Below are 16,676 nucleotides of genomic sequence, written 5' to 3' on the forward strand. Positions count from 1 at the left end.
GGACACCCTGCCCAAGGCCATCCGCAGTGTCCCCAGGCAGCCCTGGGCCTGGAAACAGGTAGAACACAGACACCTCCCTGTAATCCCAGGATTCTGCCCAAATGTGTGAGGACACTTTGTGCAAGTGAAGGAGGGCAGAAACAAGGGACACTCTTGTTCCCCAAATGCATTGTCCCTATTGAACCTCAAGCAGCCACAGGAAAGCTGGAGAAGCTGATACCAACCCCAGCCTATGCCAGTGTATGCCCCGTGCATGCCATGAAACAGGGGACCTTTCCAAACTGGGCAGCACCCAGCCAAAAAAATAATTAAAAGTCTCCATTAAATTGGCATATTCTGACTCAGTACCTCAGTATGCAACCAGAGAGGACTCTTAGAGCATTCACTAAATAGATATCTTTAGCAATAGAATATGGGCCATGCCGTTATTTTATATAGAGACAGATATTTTGAGCATACATTATGTTATTGAAACATCCTGGACAAGAGCTCAGCAAGGGGAGGGACACCACGGGGACTGTGGGGCTGGCTTGTGATGGGAGGTGACTGTGGGGGCAGCAGCTCTCCGGCTGGCTGGGAGGAATATAACCCTTCAGGTACGCCTCCACATTCCCTACAGACCATGGGGACAACCCCACGGCCCAGAGCAAGGAGTGGTACCATGGGGAGGGTCCTGCCCCACGTCCACCTCCCTCACCGAGCACCCAGTTCCCTGAGCCAAGCACAAAGGGCCTCTTGGACATTATGGCAATGGCATGCGGATGCTGCCGGTTCTCCAGACTCATCCACAGCCTCTCCAAGCAGACAGCTGCTGCCCTGGCTCTTGCTCCTGCTGAGCTGAGCTCCCTGCTAAGGCAGGGGGTGATGGCAGGAGCCGGTCAGGCTCAGGTGGGCACAGGTGGACAAGAGTGGGCACAGGTCCGTGATCCCTGCCCTGGGAATGCTGCATTCCATTGCACCATTTGATCTGGCTCACTGCTTCTGGCATGACACAGGGCTGAGGAAAAGTCCCTCCTGCCCTCACTAAAGGCAGCGTCCTTTATCCCACACCCTCTGTTATGGAACAGTGGTCATCCATGCACAAACACTGCTCCCAGGGAGATACCAACATGTGTGTCCCATGTCCTCCATCTGCTGCCTTGGGCAGGAGCTGATGGGCTGAGCCATGAGCCAGACTGAGCCATGAGCCAGACTGAGCCAGCTCAAAACCCCCCACACCTCTGAGATGAGCCAGAGCAGAGCCAGTGAATCCACAGGGGAACATGGACATGATTGGCTCCCACCTGCGACACCCGGGGGTCCCCACTCCAGGGCTCAGCCAGCCCGAGGGGAGCCTCAGGGACAGCTTTTTTGGGACTGTGAACACGGTGAAATTCTCCTTGCTTTATAAAAGCAAAAGTAGGCAAGAAAACACAGAAGAAAACAAAAAGCACAAAGATAAATGGCAGGAGTTGGACTTTGGTATTTTCTTAATTTGGTATTTCTCTTCTTCCCGGTTCCTGCAGCAGCTCATGAAAATCCACGTGGAAACAGCATTAATTCCCCCAGCAAATACACACACAGGTGCTGCGAGTCCTGGCTCCCACATCTCCAGGTAATTACATTGTAGGAACCCAACTTTGATGAACACATTGCAGAAGTTCACTGTGCTACTGAAGAGACAGAGAACATGACCTCAATGGCCCCAGCTGCCTCTCTGTCCTGGTCTGGGGGTGCTCCCCATGAGCTCCTGCCCCGCTCAGCGCTCACTGTCCAGAGCAGCTTCACACCGGGTGACACACATGGGGCAGGCAATACATGGGCAGTATCCTTTCCCCACTCCCCCACTTCTCATTTGCATGGTGCTCCCACCAGCAAAGCAGGGTGGGTAAATCCCTGTTAGGTTTGGCCTCTTCCCGGTCTCCCAGCAGATGAACACCCAGCAGGACACTGCCACACTCATTAACCAACAAAACCTTCACTGACGGGAGCCTGTGTGAAGCACAAAGCTCTCTCAAATTGCTGCTCCAACTGCTTGGAGCCATCCTGAGCTGATAACAGGGATCGGGCATCACTACCCATCTGCTCACTGAGCTCTGCTGTGAAGAGCCAGGGAAAATTCCAGAAGACAGGGATGCACCAGCTGGAGTTTTTTACTGGTTCATTTGCAAATATCTGTAGCTCAGGCCAGCTCTGAAAATGCCAGCAGTTCCCATGCCACACCCTCTGGCATGGGGGAACCTCTGAGAGCAGCATCCCACTGGCTGCCAGCCAGGAAGTTCACCTATGGATTCTGTTGCTGCCTACATGAGAGGATTTAAGGAGGAGGAGTGGGATCAGAGCCATATCTAGCAGAGGAAGGAAAACCATTGCAAAGAAAGATCCTCCCCTTCAATTTGGGCTTTTTCCCTACTCCTTCATATAATGAAAAGCACATAAAAAGGTTGGAAAGTATCCAGAAATTGTTCATTTTACTGCAAGTATGCAAAGAAGCAGCTGCACCACGACGGCATTGCCTGGAGAGCTGGGCACAGCGTGGGCACAGGGCTCCAGGAGGGCACAGGGCTCCGGGTGGGCTCACTGCCCTGACTGGGTGCACAGGTTGCTGTTTGCCTGTGCTGGCACAAGGATCCCTTGTAGATGTCTGGGTTGGTAATGCCAGACCATGTCACAGCCCATGATGGGATGTGTGACCCTGGCATGAGCCTGTGCATGTGGGGTCACTGACAGCCCTGACTGGGTCTGAGCAGGTGGTTTTGATGTACTCAGGATGTGCAGGAAGAGGGGAGCTAAAATACCACAGGGCACATAGGCTTGGCCGCTGTGTGTGTGCTGGGGGCAGACCGAGTGTGTGGGGCAATGCACATGGGATGGTGTGTGTGGGGTGGTGGGTGGGTGGGGTGTGTGGGGTGGTGTGTAAGGGATGGTGTGTGGGTGGGGTGTGAGTGTGTGGGGTGTGTGGATGGTGTGTAAGGGATGGTGTGTGGGTGGGGTGTGTGGGGATGGGGTGTGTGGAGATGGGGTGTGTGGGTAGGGTGTGTGTGGGTAGGGTGTGTGTGGGTAGGGTGTGTGTGGATGGGGTGTGTGGAATGGTGTGTGTGGGGTGGTGTGTAAGGGATGGTGTGTGGGTGGGGTGTGTGGTGTGGTGTGTACAGGACCATGTATGTGGGACAGTGAGTGAATGATGGTGTGCCCCCAGGCTGCAATCAGCCACTGCCATCAGCAGGAGCTGTGTGTGCTGCTCCTGAGAGCAGGAGGTCTCTTGGAGCTTCCCTTCCAGCCCCCCAAAGTGCCGTGGTGGCACCAGCCAGTTCCCACAGCCACCTCCCCATGGACAGGATTCAGAGAGGAGTCCCATAGTCCCACAGGTCCCGTTGATCCTGGCCTTGGTCTTGACTCCACAACACTCATCTGCTGGCATTGCAAAAATAGTTGGGGACAAAATATTTGGGACAAATGAAGGGAAGGAGCATAGCTGGAATCCCGGGTCTGCAGAGCCACGGCGGGAGCAGAGCAGGTGCAGGACTGGGCAGGGGATGCAGGTGCCCCAGGGGAGCCAGGCAGGTGTGAGGTCCGAGGGCATCAGGCACTTTCAGAGGTGGGTTTGGCTTTGTCAGGGAGCATCAGCTGGTGAGGACAAGACTGTGACTGCTGAGAGCCTGGGGTCTGCAGGGCAGACCAAGACCCAGCTGGACAGGGCATAGGAAAAACATCCCAGGTGGAAAACAGGAGCCAGCTGCCGTTGGGGGATTTCCACGGTCATCTTCCTTAGCAGGCCTTCCACTGCAGCCCGTCTGCTCCATCACTCGTGCCTCGGCAGCACAGGCAGGTCCCAGGGCCAAGGTGACCAGAGCAGATCCCACAGTGGCTGCAGGGCCTGTGAACTCCTCAGCCACAAATTCTCCTCGTCCTCCAGCTCTGCTCTGCTTCTCTTCTGCAGTGTTAGAACTCATCTGCTTCCCAGCGCCATAATGCAAACAAAACGTCCGGAAGGAGGCTGGCAACATAACTCACACCCAAATGTGGAGCTGCAACCTGCTTTGTGTTCTTTTAATAAAAATCACCCCAAACCCACCAACCGCTGGCACTTCTCCTGTTGGCCTGTGGCCCTGGGCCACCAGAGTCACAGTGACAGAGGAGAACACTCAGACATGGTGCCGCTGCCCCCGCCAGCCCCTGTCCAGCACCGTGAGCAGCCAGAGCCAAGCAGAGGCCAGCACCGGGGGTTTGGTTCAGAGGTACCTCAGAAAAATAGAAATCTCAGGAATCCCAGCAGGTCTGTCACTGCCTGTCCCCTTGGCCACGGCGGCAGAGGGATTCCCCAAGGCACTGCAGGACAGTAGTGCAGAAGTAACAGGCAGGAGATGGCTGGAATAGAGGTGGCAGCACGGGGATCCCTCCGAAAGATCACTGTGCGTGGAAGTAGATAGGCTTGACTTTTCCAGACAGGATCTTGGGAACCTGCACAGAGATGATCTCGGCCATCATTTCCGGGTAGTCCACGCTCACCATGTGTGCCTTGATTAGAAGATCAAATGTAAACTGATGCAGGTCCTTGGCAATCTGGGGAAGGAAGGGAGCTGGTTAAAAAGTCCCTGGGCAGCGCTTTCTCTGGGAAGACACACAACAGAGATCCCACCTTCCCTGGGAAAGGGAACCTGGATGAGACCATCCAGCACTCTCTCCAACTGCATCTGAACTCCTCCCATGATGGGGAGGTTGTTCCAGGGAATGATCATTCTCACTGTGAAAAGTTTCTTTCTTACATTGTTTCTTATGCATTTAGATGGACATGATGTGTATAGATGGACATTTCCCTGTCCTCTCTTACCGGATGCACGGAGTCCAGGACCTTGGTGAGCTGATAAAACCTCCGGGAGCAGGAGGTGGGGTTCTTCCTTTTGCAGGCAATGATACGGTCAAGTTCCTTAATGTAATTCATGCGGAGCTCATCGAAGAGCTTCTGATTCTTCAGGCCATCCACTGGAACTGGGTGGGATGGGAAGGAAACGGTGAGAGGAACCCAGAGAGTGACAACAACAGGAGAGGAGGAGGAAGGCTGAAGCAAGGGACATCCCCAGGCTCCTCCTGCTGATTCAAAGTCCAGGCACAAGAAAAGCACCAGATGCCTCAAGGGCAATGCAGCAGCAGGTGCTGGAGCTCTGTGGAGGAAAGGGTGTGGGTACTTACTGATACTGAAGAAGAGGAGAGCCTTCATACAGAGGAACTCCTGGGGTGTGATCTGAAGCCACCCAAATTCCTGGGAGAGGTGCCGCATCCTGATGCACTGGCTGTACATCCTGGATTTGTGCATGCGGTACCTGGCAGGGTGAGATGGGTATGGATGGCACGGAGACCAAAGTGCACATGTGTGATGGGGAGGGCACTCCCTGACCCAGTAAACTCCCCCTGCCTGGCACACCCTGCTGCCAAGGGCCCGAGCTCTGTCCTGGGGATGCCACATGCCAGAGTGGAGCATGATCCAAAATGCCTGTGTGTGATCCTCTCTGGACACAGATGGCTACCAGGGACTTGCAGCGTTTGTCTGAAGAGCAACTGCAATGATTTCCCAAACATTTCTATCCGTGAGGGATATGAGGCCGAGCTGGAGCTCCCAGGAAGGTGGGGGTTTGCCTGCTGCTGTGCTTGGTTATTGGGTTCAGGCTCTTCCATCTGAGTGCCAGCAAACCCTCCCCAGCTCTAAGCTGATGGTACATCGAGGAGAGCCCACCAGGAACTTACAGTAGATTTTGTCTCTGTCTTTGCTCACTCCAGCAGCCCAACAGAGCTGGAAGCTGGAATTCAAATTCCATAGCAGAAAGGCAGGTCTGTATGGAGCAGCCCCTCAGCCCACACCAGCTTCTGCTGCTGCCCCAGTGGGCATCAGCCCATGGCAAGGCTGAGGGAGCAGGCAGGACCCAGAGAGGCATCCCAGTGTCCTCACTGCTCCTGGAGGTCCCCATGGTCAGTGGCAGTGGGGAGCAGGCTGGGCTGGGCAGGGCTGGGTGGCTCAGAGTGACTGCTCTAAGTGTAGTTTGTCACCTGGGCTGACCCAAAGCCCAGTGTTAGACTCTGGTTGTTTTGCACTTACTCATTGAAGACCAGGTCTGGAGCAAAATAAAGCATCCTGGAATTGACATTGGTGAAGGATCTCCACCCCATAGCAAACACCATCAGGCCCATCCAAGAGTACTGGATTATTGACATCTGGTCATCCACATGCAGGTTGCGAAATCCTAATAAACAATCAGGGAGGGATGTTACGAATTACTGTTGGGTTCCTGCAGTTCCCAGGGCTGCTTCCATGCAGACTCCAGCTCTCCTGCAGCGCTCCTCTTAGGACAAGGTGGTCAGTCCACAGTCCAAGCTCAGCATGTCCCAGGACATGAGCACACCGGCCATGACATGGAGCTCCTACCCTGACCGGGAATCAAGGATAGACAAGCACAAACCTGCTTGTGGGAAGAAAGGGGAAGAAAGGGGAAGAAAGGGGAAGAAAGGGGAAGAAAAGGGACTTTGGACACAAGGAGGGGAGAAAGTCCCATTGGGACTTCACCAAATTTAATGAAGTTAATTTAACTGCACCAAATTCCAGTTTCTGTCCCATACACACTGCATGGATCTAATGACTGTGGAAATGAGCATGGAAACCTCAGCTACATTGCAAGAGAAACAAAAATAGCACCTAAATTCAAATTAGCATCCCAGATGGTGGCTCAGAGTTAAACCCCAGGCATGCTTAGACCACCTCCAACACTGCTTTTTTCTATATACTTGTGCATAGGCAAATATAAGTGAGTTTCAAGACAATCATGCATTATTTCAATCAAATATTAAAGCAATTTAACAGCTCCAGTGTATAATTACAACCCACTGAGGCAAGGATCTCTGTGGCTTGGAGAGCTCTTCAAGGCAAACAAGCTGGAGAATGAATCTTGCCCAGATGCTATCCTGGCACAGTCTGCGCCAGCCCCAGGGGGCAGCAGGGCAGCAACTGGCACCACTGCACACTGAGAGGTCAGGCATCAGGTGCAGTTCAGGAGAGTAAAACCCTCTGATAAGGGGGTGATTATGACAGAAAACATTTTCCAAAGCACTTTTCATCGGCACTGCTGCAGTGCTACAGCCTCAGCCCCAGATGCCAAGTGGTTTTGGTGGTGTCTCTGTGTCTGAACTTGATGTCTGGTGTAGATAAGCCAAAGAGGAAGCAGGATTTGTCCCTGGTTTTACAAGCCAAGAGACTCAAGAACAGCAGAAACAGAATGTGCTACTCAGTACTTAAGGGTATTCAGACCAATGTCCTGCTGGGAGCACCAGTCCAGGGGGCTGCTAAACTCCTGGGAACATCAGACACCCGACCACAGTTCATCACCAGGGTTTGACAGAGAATGGCAAAACTACTGTGCCTCAGTCTCCTTCTCTGCTGTATCACCCCACACATACAAGGAGTGGGATCCCTCTTTTCTTTGCGTTCCCTGAGGAGTGGGCCCAGAATGGAGAAGGCAGCAGGAACTGGCCCCATGTCCCACTCTCCAGGATGCTGGGAGGTGAGCTGGGTCCAGCTGTGCCCAGACAGAGCTCAGCCCTCTGCCATCGCACTCGCTCAGTTGCAGGATTACAATGTGGAACAGGCAGCATGTCACCAACCAGTGACCCCTTGCAGACCCAGCTCAATAAACACATCAGTCACTGGGATGCTCCATTTACTGCACCTGCTGACCAGCATCTGGAAAATTCCTGGCCTGTATTACCTCTCTGAAGGCATCATAAATATATCCCACCAGGTTGTCACATGGGCAACCTGAGTGACTGCCAGGAAAGAGCCTTTTGGGATTCTGTATTGCTCTTCTGCCATGTTGCGATTTACCCTTTTCATCACTTCAGGTGGGTCCTGGGACAGGGCTAATCTTTGTCTAGAGGGCCGTTCTGCAGGGCTGGCAGACATGGCCTGGAAGTGGAGCAAAACCTCCATGGAGAGAGGGGGAGAAGAGCAGGACCCCGAGGCCTGACCAGCAGCAGCCTTGTCATGGGGAGAAGTGCCCCGTGCCCACACTGTATCACCAGCCAGGGGCTATCTGAACCCAAGGTGTAAGTTCCAAAACACTCCATCACCCCTCAGTTCCCTCTCCCATCACCAGCCCCTCTAGACACAAGGCCCACACTGCTACAGGCTGCTTCCCAGGCAGGGGACACACATAGTGCCCATGGAGATGGTCCCCCAGGAGCTGTGTGATGGGACATGGGCTACAGACCACCCCCTTCACACCTGCCCCCAGCAGTGCAGATGGGGCTTTGGAACCGGGAGGGGATTTGTTTGTTTTCCTTCTCACCTGGCAGCGCCTTTGCCCATTTGACCACGTAGACCAGCTGCCGCTCTCCAAGCTCATTCAGGCTGGTCAGCAGGTTGGAGAAGGAGTCAGGCTGGCTGTTGTCATGGCCAGCACACACCACACCAGGCTCGATGGCCTCCAGAACGTTGAGGAAGATGGGCTGGCACTCGTAGCCATCGATGCGTGTCATCACCAGCTTGGGAGCTTGCTCCTCTGTGGGGCTGGATGAGCTGGCTCCCTCCATATCCTCCTGTGCCTTCAGGTTACCCAGCTTCTTCAGCTTGCGGGCTGAGGGAAGGACACAGTTTAAGGTGATGCTTTAAAATATACTAAAACAGAAAGTCAGGGCTTCTTGGCTCCACCATTTATAGTTATGAGGCAAGGAAAAGTGATGACCAAGCAGCAGCTCCTCCCTCAGTGGACACTGCCCAAGGAGCGCCCTGGCATTGCAGTTCTCACCTAAGGATGAGAGGAGAACACACTGCGTGACAAAATCCATTTGCTTGTTAATCTCACATGGAAAAGAACCAACGTCATTTACATCCTCAGCCACAACCGGTCTCTAACTCCCACTTAGAAACAGAGAGGAAGATCCAGGGAAGAGAGAGAAGAAGTTTTGACTCGACTCAAACAACTGCTTTTCATGCAATCAAAAAGAGGAACAACACAAGATGATAAACTCAGTACACGGTCATGTTCCAGGGAAAAAAACCCTTGCACTTGGATGCCCAAGTGGGATTGTTCCATCCTAGACCAGGATAGAAGCGGGATGCATCCGAGACAAAAGCCTTTTCCCTGCAATGCCTGCTGCCCCACAGCCAGGCTCTCGCAAACACTCTGCACATACTGCATTACAGAAAACACATTTGGGAAGCCAGCAGGTGGTTCCAGGGCTATTTTCCTGGAGCCTCCCAGCCACCCCACCGAGGGGGAGCAGACCTGAGCAGGGTGGCCTCACTCTGCTGTGCAGCCTCACGAGCCCTGTCAGCAGTGCGGGCAGGCTGTGGGGGGACTGCAGCAGCCGGCGACTGCATCTGTGCCAACACAAAAAGGTGTTTTCCCCACACACCTGGCTCCTAACCACAGCTGCTGGTCTGCCTGCAAGGCCCACCAGCACTCCAGAGGCACGATGCCAGAGGTCTCGGGGAGTCCATGTTCCTCTCATTGATACCAGCCTGACAGTGCTCAGCACAGGTGGGCTGCTACTGCCACCCCTCACCGACTCCAAACTGCCACTGATTAGAGAACAAAAGCCCATGGCTTCCTTCAAGCAGGGAATACAACATCAAACCAGTTGTCCTTGGGGTTTTGGCTCCTTCATTATATGATACTTATCTCGAATTTCCTTTCAGCTGTAATTAAAAAAATAAGCAGCAAAACATAAAAATGTCAAGCCAAAGTGCAGCTCTGTAAATTAACTCCAAACGTTGATCTTTAAGCATTGTACTCTGGATGATCTGCTGTACAGGCAACAAAGACAGGCTTCTCCATAAAAAGGGAGGAGAAAGGATTAATAAAAATAAAGGAGAGCTAGAGGAAAACAGTGCTGCAGCACAATGTGATGGCCTTTGGCCATCAGCTACTTGTTTGATACAGCCTCCTCTCCCTCGCCTCCAAAGTCACAGCCCTGCCAAGGCCATCACTAACCCATATCCCCAAGTGCCAAATCCACACATTTGTTAAATCCCCCCAAGGATGGTGACTCCACCACCGCCTTGGGCAGCCTCTGACAGAGTTTTGATTTAGAAATAACCAGTGATCCAGGTCATGTGTGCGAATGAAGCCAAATCCACATGTACGAAACACACACACGGTTTGGTTTAAATGTTTGGGGTTTTTTCCTTAATATTTAATTATCTAGTATTAAAAGGTCCTGAGTGAAGTGAGAAGACAGCAAGTACCTACCGAGCTTGCTCTGAGACTGCAACCACAAACAAGACTCCTCTGTGACAGTGGGTGATAACTGCGCTATGAGAGGGGGCTTTGGTTTGTGCATTTCAGGAGCAGCTGTCCCACAGGCCACTGCAATACTGACACATGTCCATACCAGGACATTTCTCAGGCTCAAGGTTGGCAGGATCCTTGCAGCACCTTCCCTGGCAGCAGGCACAGGTGCAGTGGGATGGTGGGCACAGGTGGAGAAAGAGGTAAAGACTTCAAGAGGTAAAGACTCGCTTCTACTCAGTCACCTGTGCCAAACCCCTTTGTGATGGTGGCTCCTACTCAGCAGGTAATATAAACAAAAATTTAAAAATTGGAATTAAAGACATCTGTAATGTTTTTACTCTAGGATGAGCTAAGCTGGGCAGAAGTCTACATTGCACTTCTTCAAACCAAGGTGGGAGGAACCTTAGGACGTGTGACCAATACTGGGATTTTCCTGCTTGGCTGTCAGCAGGGACGAGGGGCCCAGGGAACCTCAAGGAGCAGCTGCAGCACAGCACTGCCCCAAGCCCTGCAAGCTGACCTGGGGGTCTCTGGGGAATTCCCAGATGGATTTGGAAAAAAGCTTAAAGGACACAATTATATGGTGTAACAATAAAATACTCACCAGTGCAAGAGCCCCCAGGAGCACACTCAAGAGCGATGGCCAAAGTGATGCACATTTGAAGCACCTCCCTTACAGGCACTTCTAAAGCCCTGAGGAAGGAGCACTCTGGGCTCCAGCACCAATTTTCATGAGTGCCAGGACTCAGGGAAGTTACAGGGACCTGGAGGAAGCTGCTCTCACACTGGCTGCAATGGAGAGATCCTGCAGCCCCTGGCAGCACACATCGAGCTCAGCTGCCAGCGGGACACTGAGGAGCTGAACAGGACTTGATTTATATCCTGTTGCCCTTTGAAGTTTTTATGAACTTCAGCATGTGGCTTGTCAAAACCTGAACCTGTCAAGCTATCAATCTTGTCTGGTGCAATACTTTCAGTTGATAATATTACTGGTTGTAGCAGACAGATTTAAGAGATCTGAGTCAGTCAGGTCCACATGAAAGAAAAGAACTTGAAGGATACAAGAGCAGACAGTATTGCTGAATGATTGCAACCCCCTTAGTGATACATCTCGAAGGCAATTATAAGTGTTGAAACAACATCAGACAGGTTTGTTTCTTATGAGGGTGGCTCATGGCCCTTTGCTAGTGAATGTTTACATTCACCCCAAAACCAGATTTAACCATTTTTACTCAACCAGCCTGTATGGCAATGTATGGATGGGAAAATAGGGATGAACAGTAAGAATGATCACTGAACAGATAGACTGAGGTCTGCAGGCAAGGCCTGACAGGTGTTGGCAAACTGCACAAGCAATGAGGACACTAAAGACGACAACATGCCTTGGAGCAAGGAGGCAAGGAATGTCACCTGGGTGGCTGTGTAGGAGGCAAAAGGGCTATTGAGTCACAGGTGACAAACACCCAGTGTGGGAAAGAAAATCAATAAAAGTAGGGGTTTTAATCATGCAAACAAAGTTGTAATAAAGATCCAATTGCTGTAAGTCAGGGACAGACAAGATGAAAAATAAGGTACACCCAACACAACACTGGTCATAACTACTGCAATGGCTCTGCAAAAAATGTGTCAGATTGCCCCTGGCTGGAATTGCTCACATCAACACCCACTGTGTCTGTGAGACATGAGCTCTGCTCTGCCCCCAGCAGCTAAACCTGATTGAGGACTAAACACAGCTATGCCTCAAGCCTGGGCTTTCACAAGCTTTTGGCTATTATTGCAGGAGATTTCTAGCCCTACCATCAACAAAATGAAAGGAATTACAAGTGTTTGGAGCTTTTGCTCCAGCCAGGACCCACAAGGTTGCAGCAGCCAGGCTGGAGGTGCCCTGATATCCTGCAGCTCAGGTGGCTGCCAGCTCTGGCTGTGGGCACAGGAGCTTGGAGTTCCCCACAGAAACAGCCCCTGGCACCTCGCATGCTCCCTGGGCTCAAGGCTGGCAGGATCCCTGCAGCCGTGTCCATACCAGGACATTTCCCAGGCTCAGGGCTGGCAGGATCCCTGCAGCCGTGTCCATACCAGGACATTTCCCAGGATCAGGGCTGGCAGGACCCCTGCAGCCGTGTCCATACCAGGACATTTCCCGGGCTCAGGGCTGGCAGGATCCCTGCAGCCGTGTCCATACCAGGACATTTCCCGGGCTCAGGGCTGGCAGGATCCTTGCAGCACCTTCCCTGGCAGCAGGCACAGGTGCAGTGGGATGGCGGGCACAGGCCAGCACAGCAGCAGGACCAACCAGACTAAAACAGCATTACCACCAGTTTTTTGGTCTTTTTCGGTTTTGTTTTCTTTGCCCTCTCTACAGTGTCTTTTCCCTCTCTACGAAGAGAAGATCCTGGTTAGTGGATACCAGCTTGCAGGTCACCGTGATCTCAGTCAATAATGAAGTGCTTCAACACATTGCCATCCTGTTCCAGAGCAGAGCCTGCAGAAGGCATTCAGTGTGTCACCACCACCACCACCACCACCACCATCACCACCACCTCCACCTCCTCCTTCTCCTCCCCCACAAGAGCCACAGGGCTGCCGGGATGTACCCCAGCAGTGACTGTAATTAACCACCAGTTAAAAACAACTGGCTGGAGTGATTTCAAATGCCCTGCCTCCACTGCGGGAGAAGTTACTGTGGGCAACCATGAGCTTGCCTGTTTGTAGCAATTGCCTTTATACCGACATCCAAACCAAATGTAAAACAGACCTGGCAGAACAGGTCAGGGTGACCCAAAGAGCTGAAGAAAAAAAAAGGGAGCGGGGTATCCGTATTAGCATTAATTTTGTCAGTGTGTGCTGCAGAAGAGGGTTACACTGATGTATGTCTTCTCCTACTTAAGGAAACTTCAGCAGAAAAAAGCACTTTAATATAAGCTAAAAAAGGAGGGTTAGGACTGCACTGCCTTTCAGGACCTTTAGGGAGAAATAAAACTAAACCCTCTACTCCTCGGTGAGCCACAATTCAGAACCACTTCAGTAACAAGTCCTTCAAGACACTGTTGTTGCAGCCCAGCAGCTCTGGAGGCTCAGCCCATCCCAGCAATGGGGTCAGGATTTAACCCAAAATGCTGGCACCCCCAACCAGTCTGGGCTGCCCCTGTCCCCATATGCTGCGCCTGCCACTGCCAGGGCTCCTCTCTGCAACCCCAGAAGCCTCCTGAATCCAGGGCTTCCCAGCAGGGGTAGGTTTGTCAGTCCCCTTTTCCAGGGTATTTTCCTCCTCACTGTAACATCACAGAATCCCAGGATAGTTTGGGTTGGAAGGGGCCTTAAAGATCATCCTGTTCCACCCCCTGCCATAGGCAGAGACACCTTCCACTAGCCCAGGCTGCTCCAAGCCCCGTCCAACCTGGCCTTGGAAACTTCCAGGGATGGGGCAGCCACAGCTTCTCTGGGCAACCTGTGGCAGGGCCTCCCCACCCTCACAGGGAAGGATTTCATCAAATGAACTCAACAAGCAGACACCCAGTGATCAGCACTGCAGCTCATAGACTTTGAGCAGAAAACCTCATATTTTGGATACGGGCACTCTGTCAGTTTTGGAAGGGCTACAAATTTGGGGACAGAGACAAACTGTGACAAGGACTCTCACCAGGGACACAGGAGCAGCTTCCAGCAAGCAAAGGAAAGCACTGAGGTTGTAATTTCACCAAGAAATTGTCCCTTTCTGCCTGGGAATAATTCCATCAAAAGAGGGGAGTGCTCTGCTCTGAGGCTCCAGGAGCCAGAACCAACTCACCCTGCTGATTATAGTTTTTTTAGATTAACAAGGTTTGAAATCAGGGAAAAGTATCTTTCCTGAAACACAAACAAAAGCTACTGAAATTCACAGTTCTGGTTTAAGAACCCTGCAAATGTTTCCTGAGCATTTTATCACCCTCCATCAGCCTCGTTTTCCAGCCACTTACTGACTGTTCATACACAAAGTGACATGCAGGGACCCGGGAGGGGACCCTGGCCGTACCTCCGAGAGTCATCCCAGCCTCGTAGCACTTCCGCAGGCGGCAGGACGGACAGTTTTTCCTTCGGAACTTGTCAATGGTGCAGTCATTCCGGCTGGCACAGAGGTACTTCTGTTTACCTAAAACACCAGAGAAATGGACCATGGGTGCTGGGTAACAATGAAGACACAGGCTGGGCTCTTTCGGTATCGCCAGGGACAGTGGCAAGAGAAGAAGAGAGGGGAGAGGAGGAGAGGGGAGGGGAGGATAATGGAGAAGGAGAAGGAGAAGGAGAAGGAGAAGGAGAAGGAGAAGGAGAAGGAGAAGGAGAAGGAGAAGGAGAGAAGGAGAAGGAGAGGAGAGAAGGAGAAGGAGAAGGAGGAGGAGAAAAGGAGAAGGAGAGAAGGAGAAGGAGAAGGAGAAAAGGAGAAGGAGAGAAGGAGAGAAGGAGAGGAGAAAGGGAATGGGAAGGGGAAGGGGAAGGAGACGGAGGAGAAGAGGATGACTGGAGGAGAAGACTGTACCAGTGCTGGTTTTCCAGTGCACTCCTCAGGAGAAAACTTATGTTGAAAATGGGCATTTCTCAGGAAAACAGCACAGTCCTGCCTCTGGTGCTGCAGGAGTGGTTCATGGCCAGATACACATGTGTTGCGTGAGCGCCGGCTCCCCCAAAACACAGCTGGGTCACTGCTGTTCCACCACACTCCAGCACTCCTGCTCTGTGCCCACACATGGCAGAGGCTTTTAGACCAAAATACCCAGGAAGAGAAGCCCTTGGAGACTGGAAACCCAGGCACTCTGCACTGTGCAGCACAGCAGAGGGAGACAATAAACAGCAATTAAAAAGTACTGAAATGTGGAGAGTTTGGTTCTCATTTTTTAAATGTCATCCATCTGTTGCATGGCTTTTGGTGGATTTCTCCCAGACCACCAAACCCCACAGTTTGATCTTTCTGCCACAATACTCACCTACCCTTTATAACCACGGCTCTGTACAGACCTTTTTGGGACTGAATTATTTTTTGTGCAACCCATTAATATCGGGCAGGTCTGTTGTCTCCAGGTTACAGATACTGGGGTTGGGGAGTGCTGCTCCACAGGTGGGTCTGATGCCACCCTGTCCCCTGGGCTGTACCTGCAGTCAGCCAGGAGGGAACTGGAACCAGCAACTCCCTGTACAGGGAATCTTGTGCAGTCATGGGTTTTGGAGATGTGCAGAAAATTCAGAAGTTATTTATGGTCAGAGTAACCCATACGCCCTCCACTTGCTCAGAGAGCAGCCCATGCAGCCCCAGGCCACAGCTCTTTTTTTCACTTCCCCATTTGCTAGACAAGCCAAGAACGAAATTTTCTTCCTGAAGGATCACTTTTCCTGTCAAGACTGAACACATTTACTGGATCAGGGTTTATCTGATGTTCTTCAGGCTGTTCCAAACCAAACTGGGCTCAGCACACAATAGAGAGGTGCTGCTTGTAGACCCATGGGCAGCCCACATGGGAAACCAGCCCATGGCCTTTATTTATCATCCTAGAAGGAGTTGCTTTCTGCATTCCTGTAGGAATAGGCCTTTGGAGTCATCAGAAATCTATTAACAGCATGAGGCTGAATCCAACCCTTTAATGTACCAGTTCTGACATGAGATGCACCAATTTTGGTGCACGGATTTAGCAACGCCCACACCTCCACCACTGCTGCCCTCGCTGCCACTGCCTGGTGCTTTCCTGGTGCCCTCCCGGGTGCCCCCCCCTTGTGCCCGACTGCAGCTTTGGCAGGACCAGCCACCACTGTCACCCCCACAGACCTCCCTGGCAGGGCTCACACCCAGCCCGCTCCTCTCACAGCGCCCAGGCACTGCACAAATACCCCGTATCTGACCTTCTCAGAACTGTCCCCTTCAAAGTGGATCATCACCCACCCCTGTGCCTCAGGCATCACCTGCATTACCCACCACACCTCACACCTGTTGAATCATTTTAACACTGTCCTCAGAACAGCTGTCACCCCCTCCCTGGCTCATTTTCCATGAGAAGGATACTCAGGCAAGCCTTGATGACACCTAAATCTCTAAAGACCCTAAAGAGAGCACAAGCACCATCCTCCCTTTCAGCAGTTCATTGAGAAGGAGGATGAGTAATAAACAACTTCCGATGAAACTGGGTTACTCGGAATTATTTTTGTGCCAGGGGCACTGAGCACTGAGGCCACACTCCCTCCACCTTTGAGAAGGGACTCAAAAATGGGCGCCCTACTTTCTGGTGAAAGGGGAGCTGGAAGGAGATTTGGCTGCCTGAGCCCCCCAAGGATGTTCCACGATCAGGCACAGCTCTTCCAAATTCCCCTGTGTCGAGAGCAGCACCCAGCAGCCCCAGTCCCCTCCTCATCCCTGGGATCTGGACAGATCCCAACATGTGGGCTCATTTCCCCCTCTGC

General features: G+C 52.2%; 1 protein-coding gene across 1 annotated transcript in view; it reads right to left on the minus strand.

Annotated features, from left to right (window-relative positions):
• Window positions 1-4,019: 4,019 nt before the first annotated feature.
• Window positions 4,020-16,676, minus strand: part of AR (androgen receptor) — a 37,000-nt gene continuing 24,343 nt past the window's right edge. Inside the window, exons 3-8 of the mRNA XM_032124446.1 lie at window positions 14,269-14,385; window positions 8,310-8,597; window positions 6,071-6,215; window positions 5,170-5,300; window positions 4,811-4,968; window positions 4,020-4,542 (exon numbers count right to left, since the gene is read on the minus strand). Coding sequence (XP_031980337.1) covers window positions 4,387-4,542; window positions 4,811-4,968; window positions 5,170-5,300; window positions 6,071-6,215; window positions 8,310-8,597; window positions 14,269-14,385 — 995 coding nt within the window. The 3' untranslated portion in view covers window positions 4,020-4,386. The remainder of the gene's footprint in view (window positions 4,543-4,810; window positions 4,969-5,169; window positions 5,301-6,070; window positions 6,216-8,309; window positions 8,598-14,268; window positions 14,386-16,676) is intronic.

This window comes from Corvus moneduloides, chromosome 14, assembly GCF_009650955.1.
Source record: "Corvus moneduloides isolate bCorMon1 chromosome 14, bCorMon1.pri, whole genome shotgun sequence".
Taxonomy (NCBI): Eukaryota; Metazoa; Chordata; class Aves; order Passeriformes; family Corvidae; genus Corvus; species Corvus moneduloides.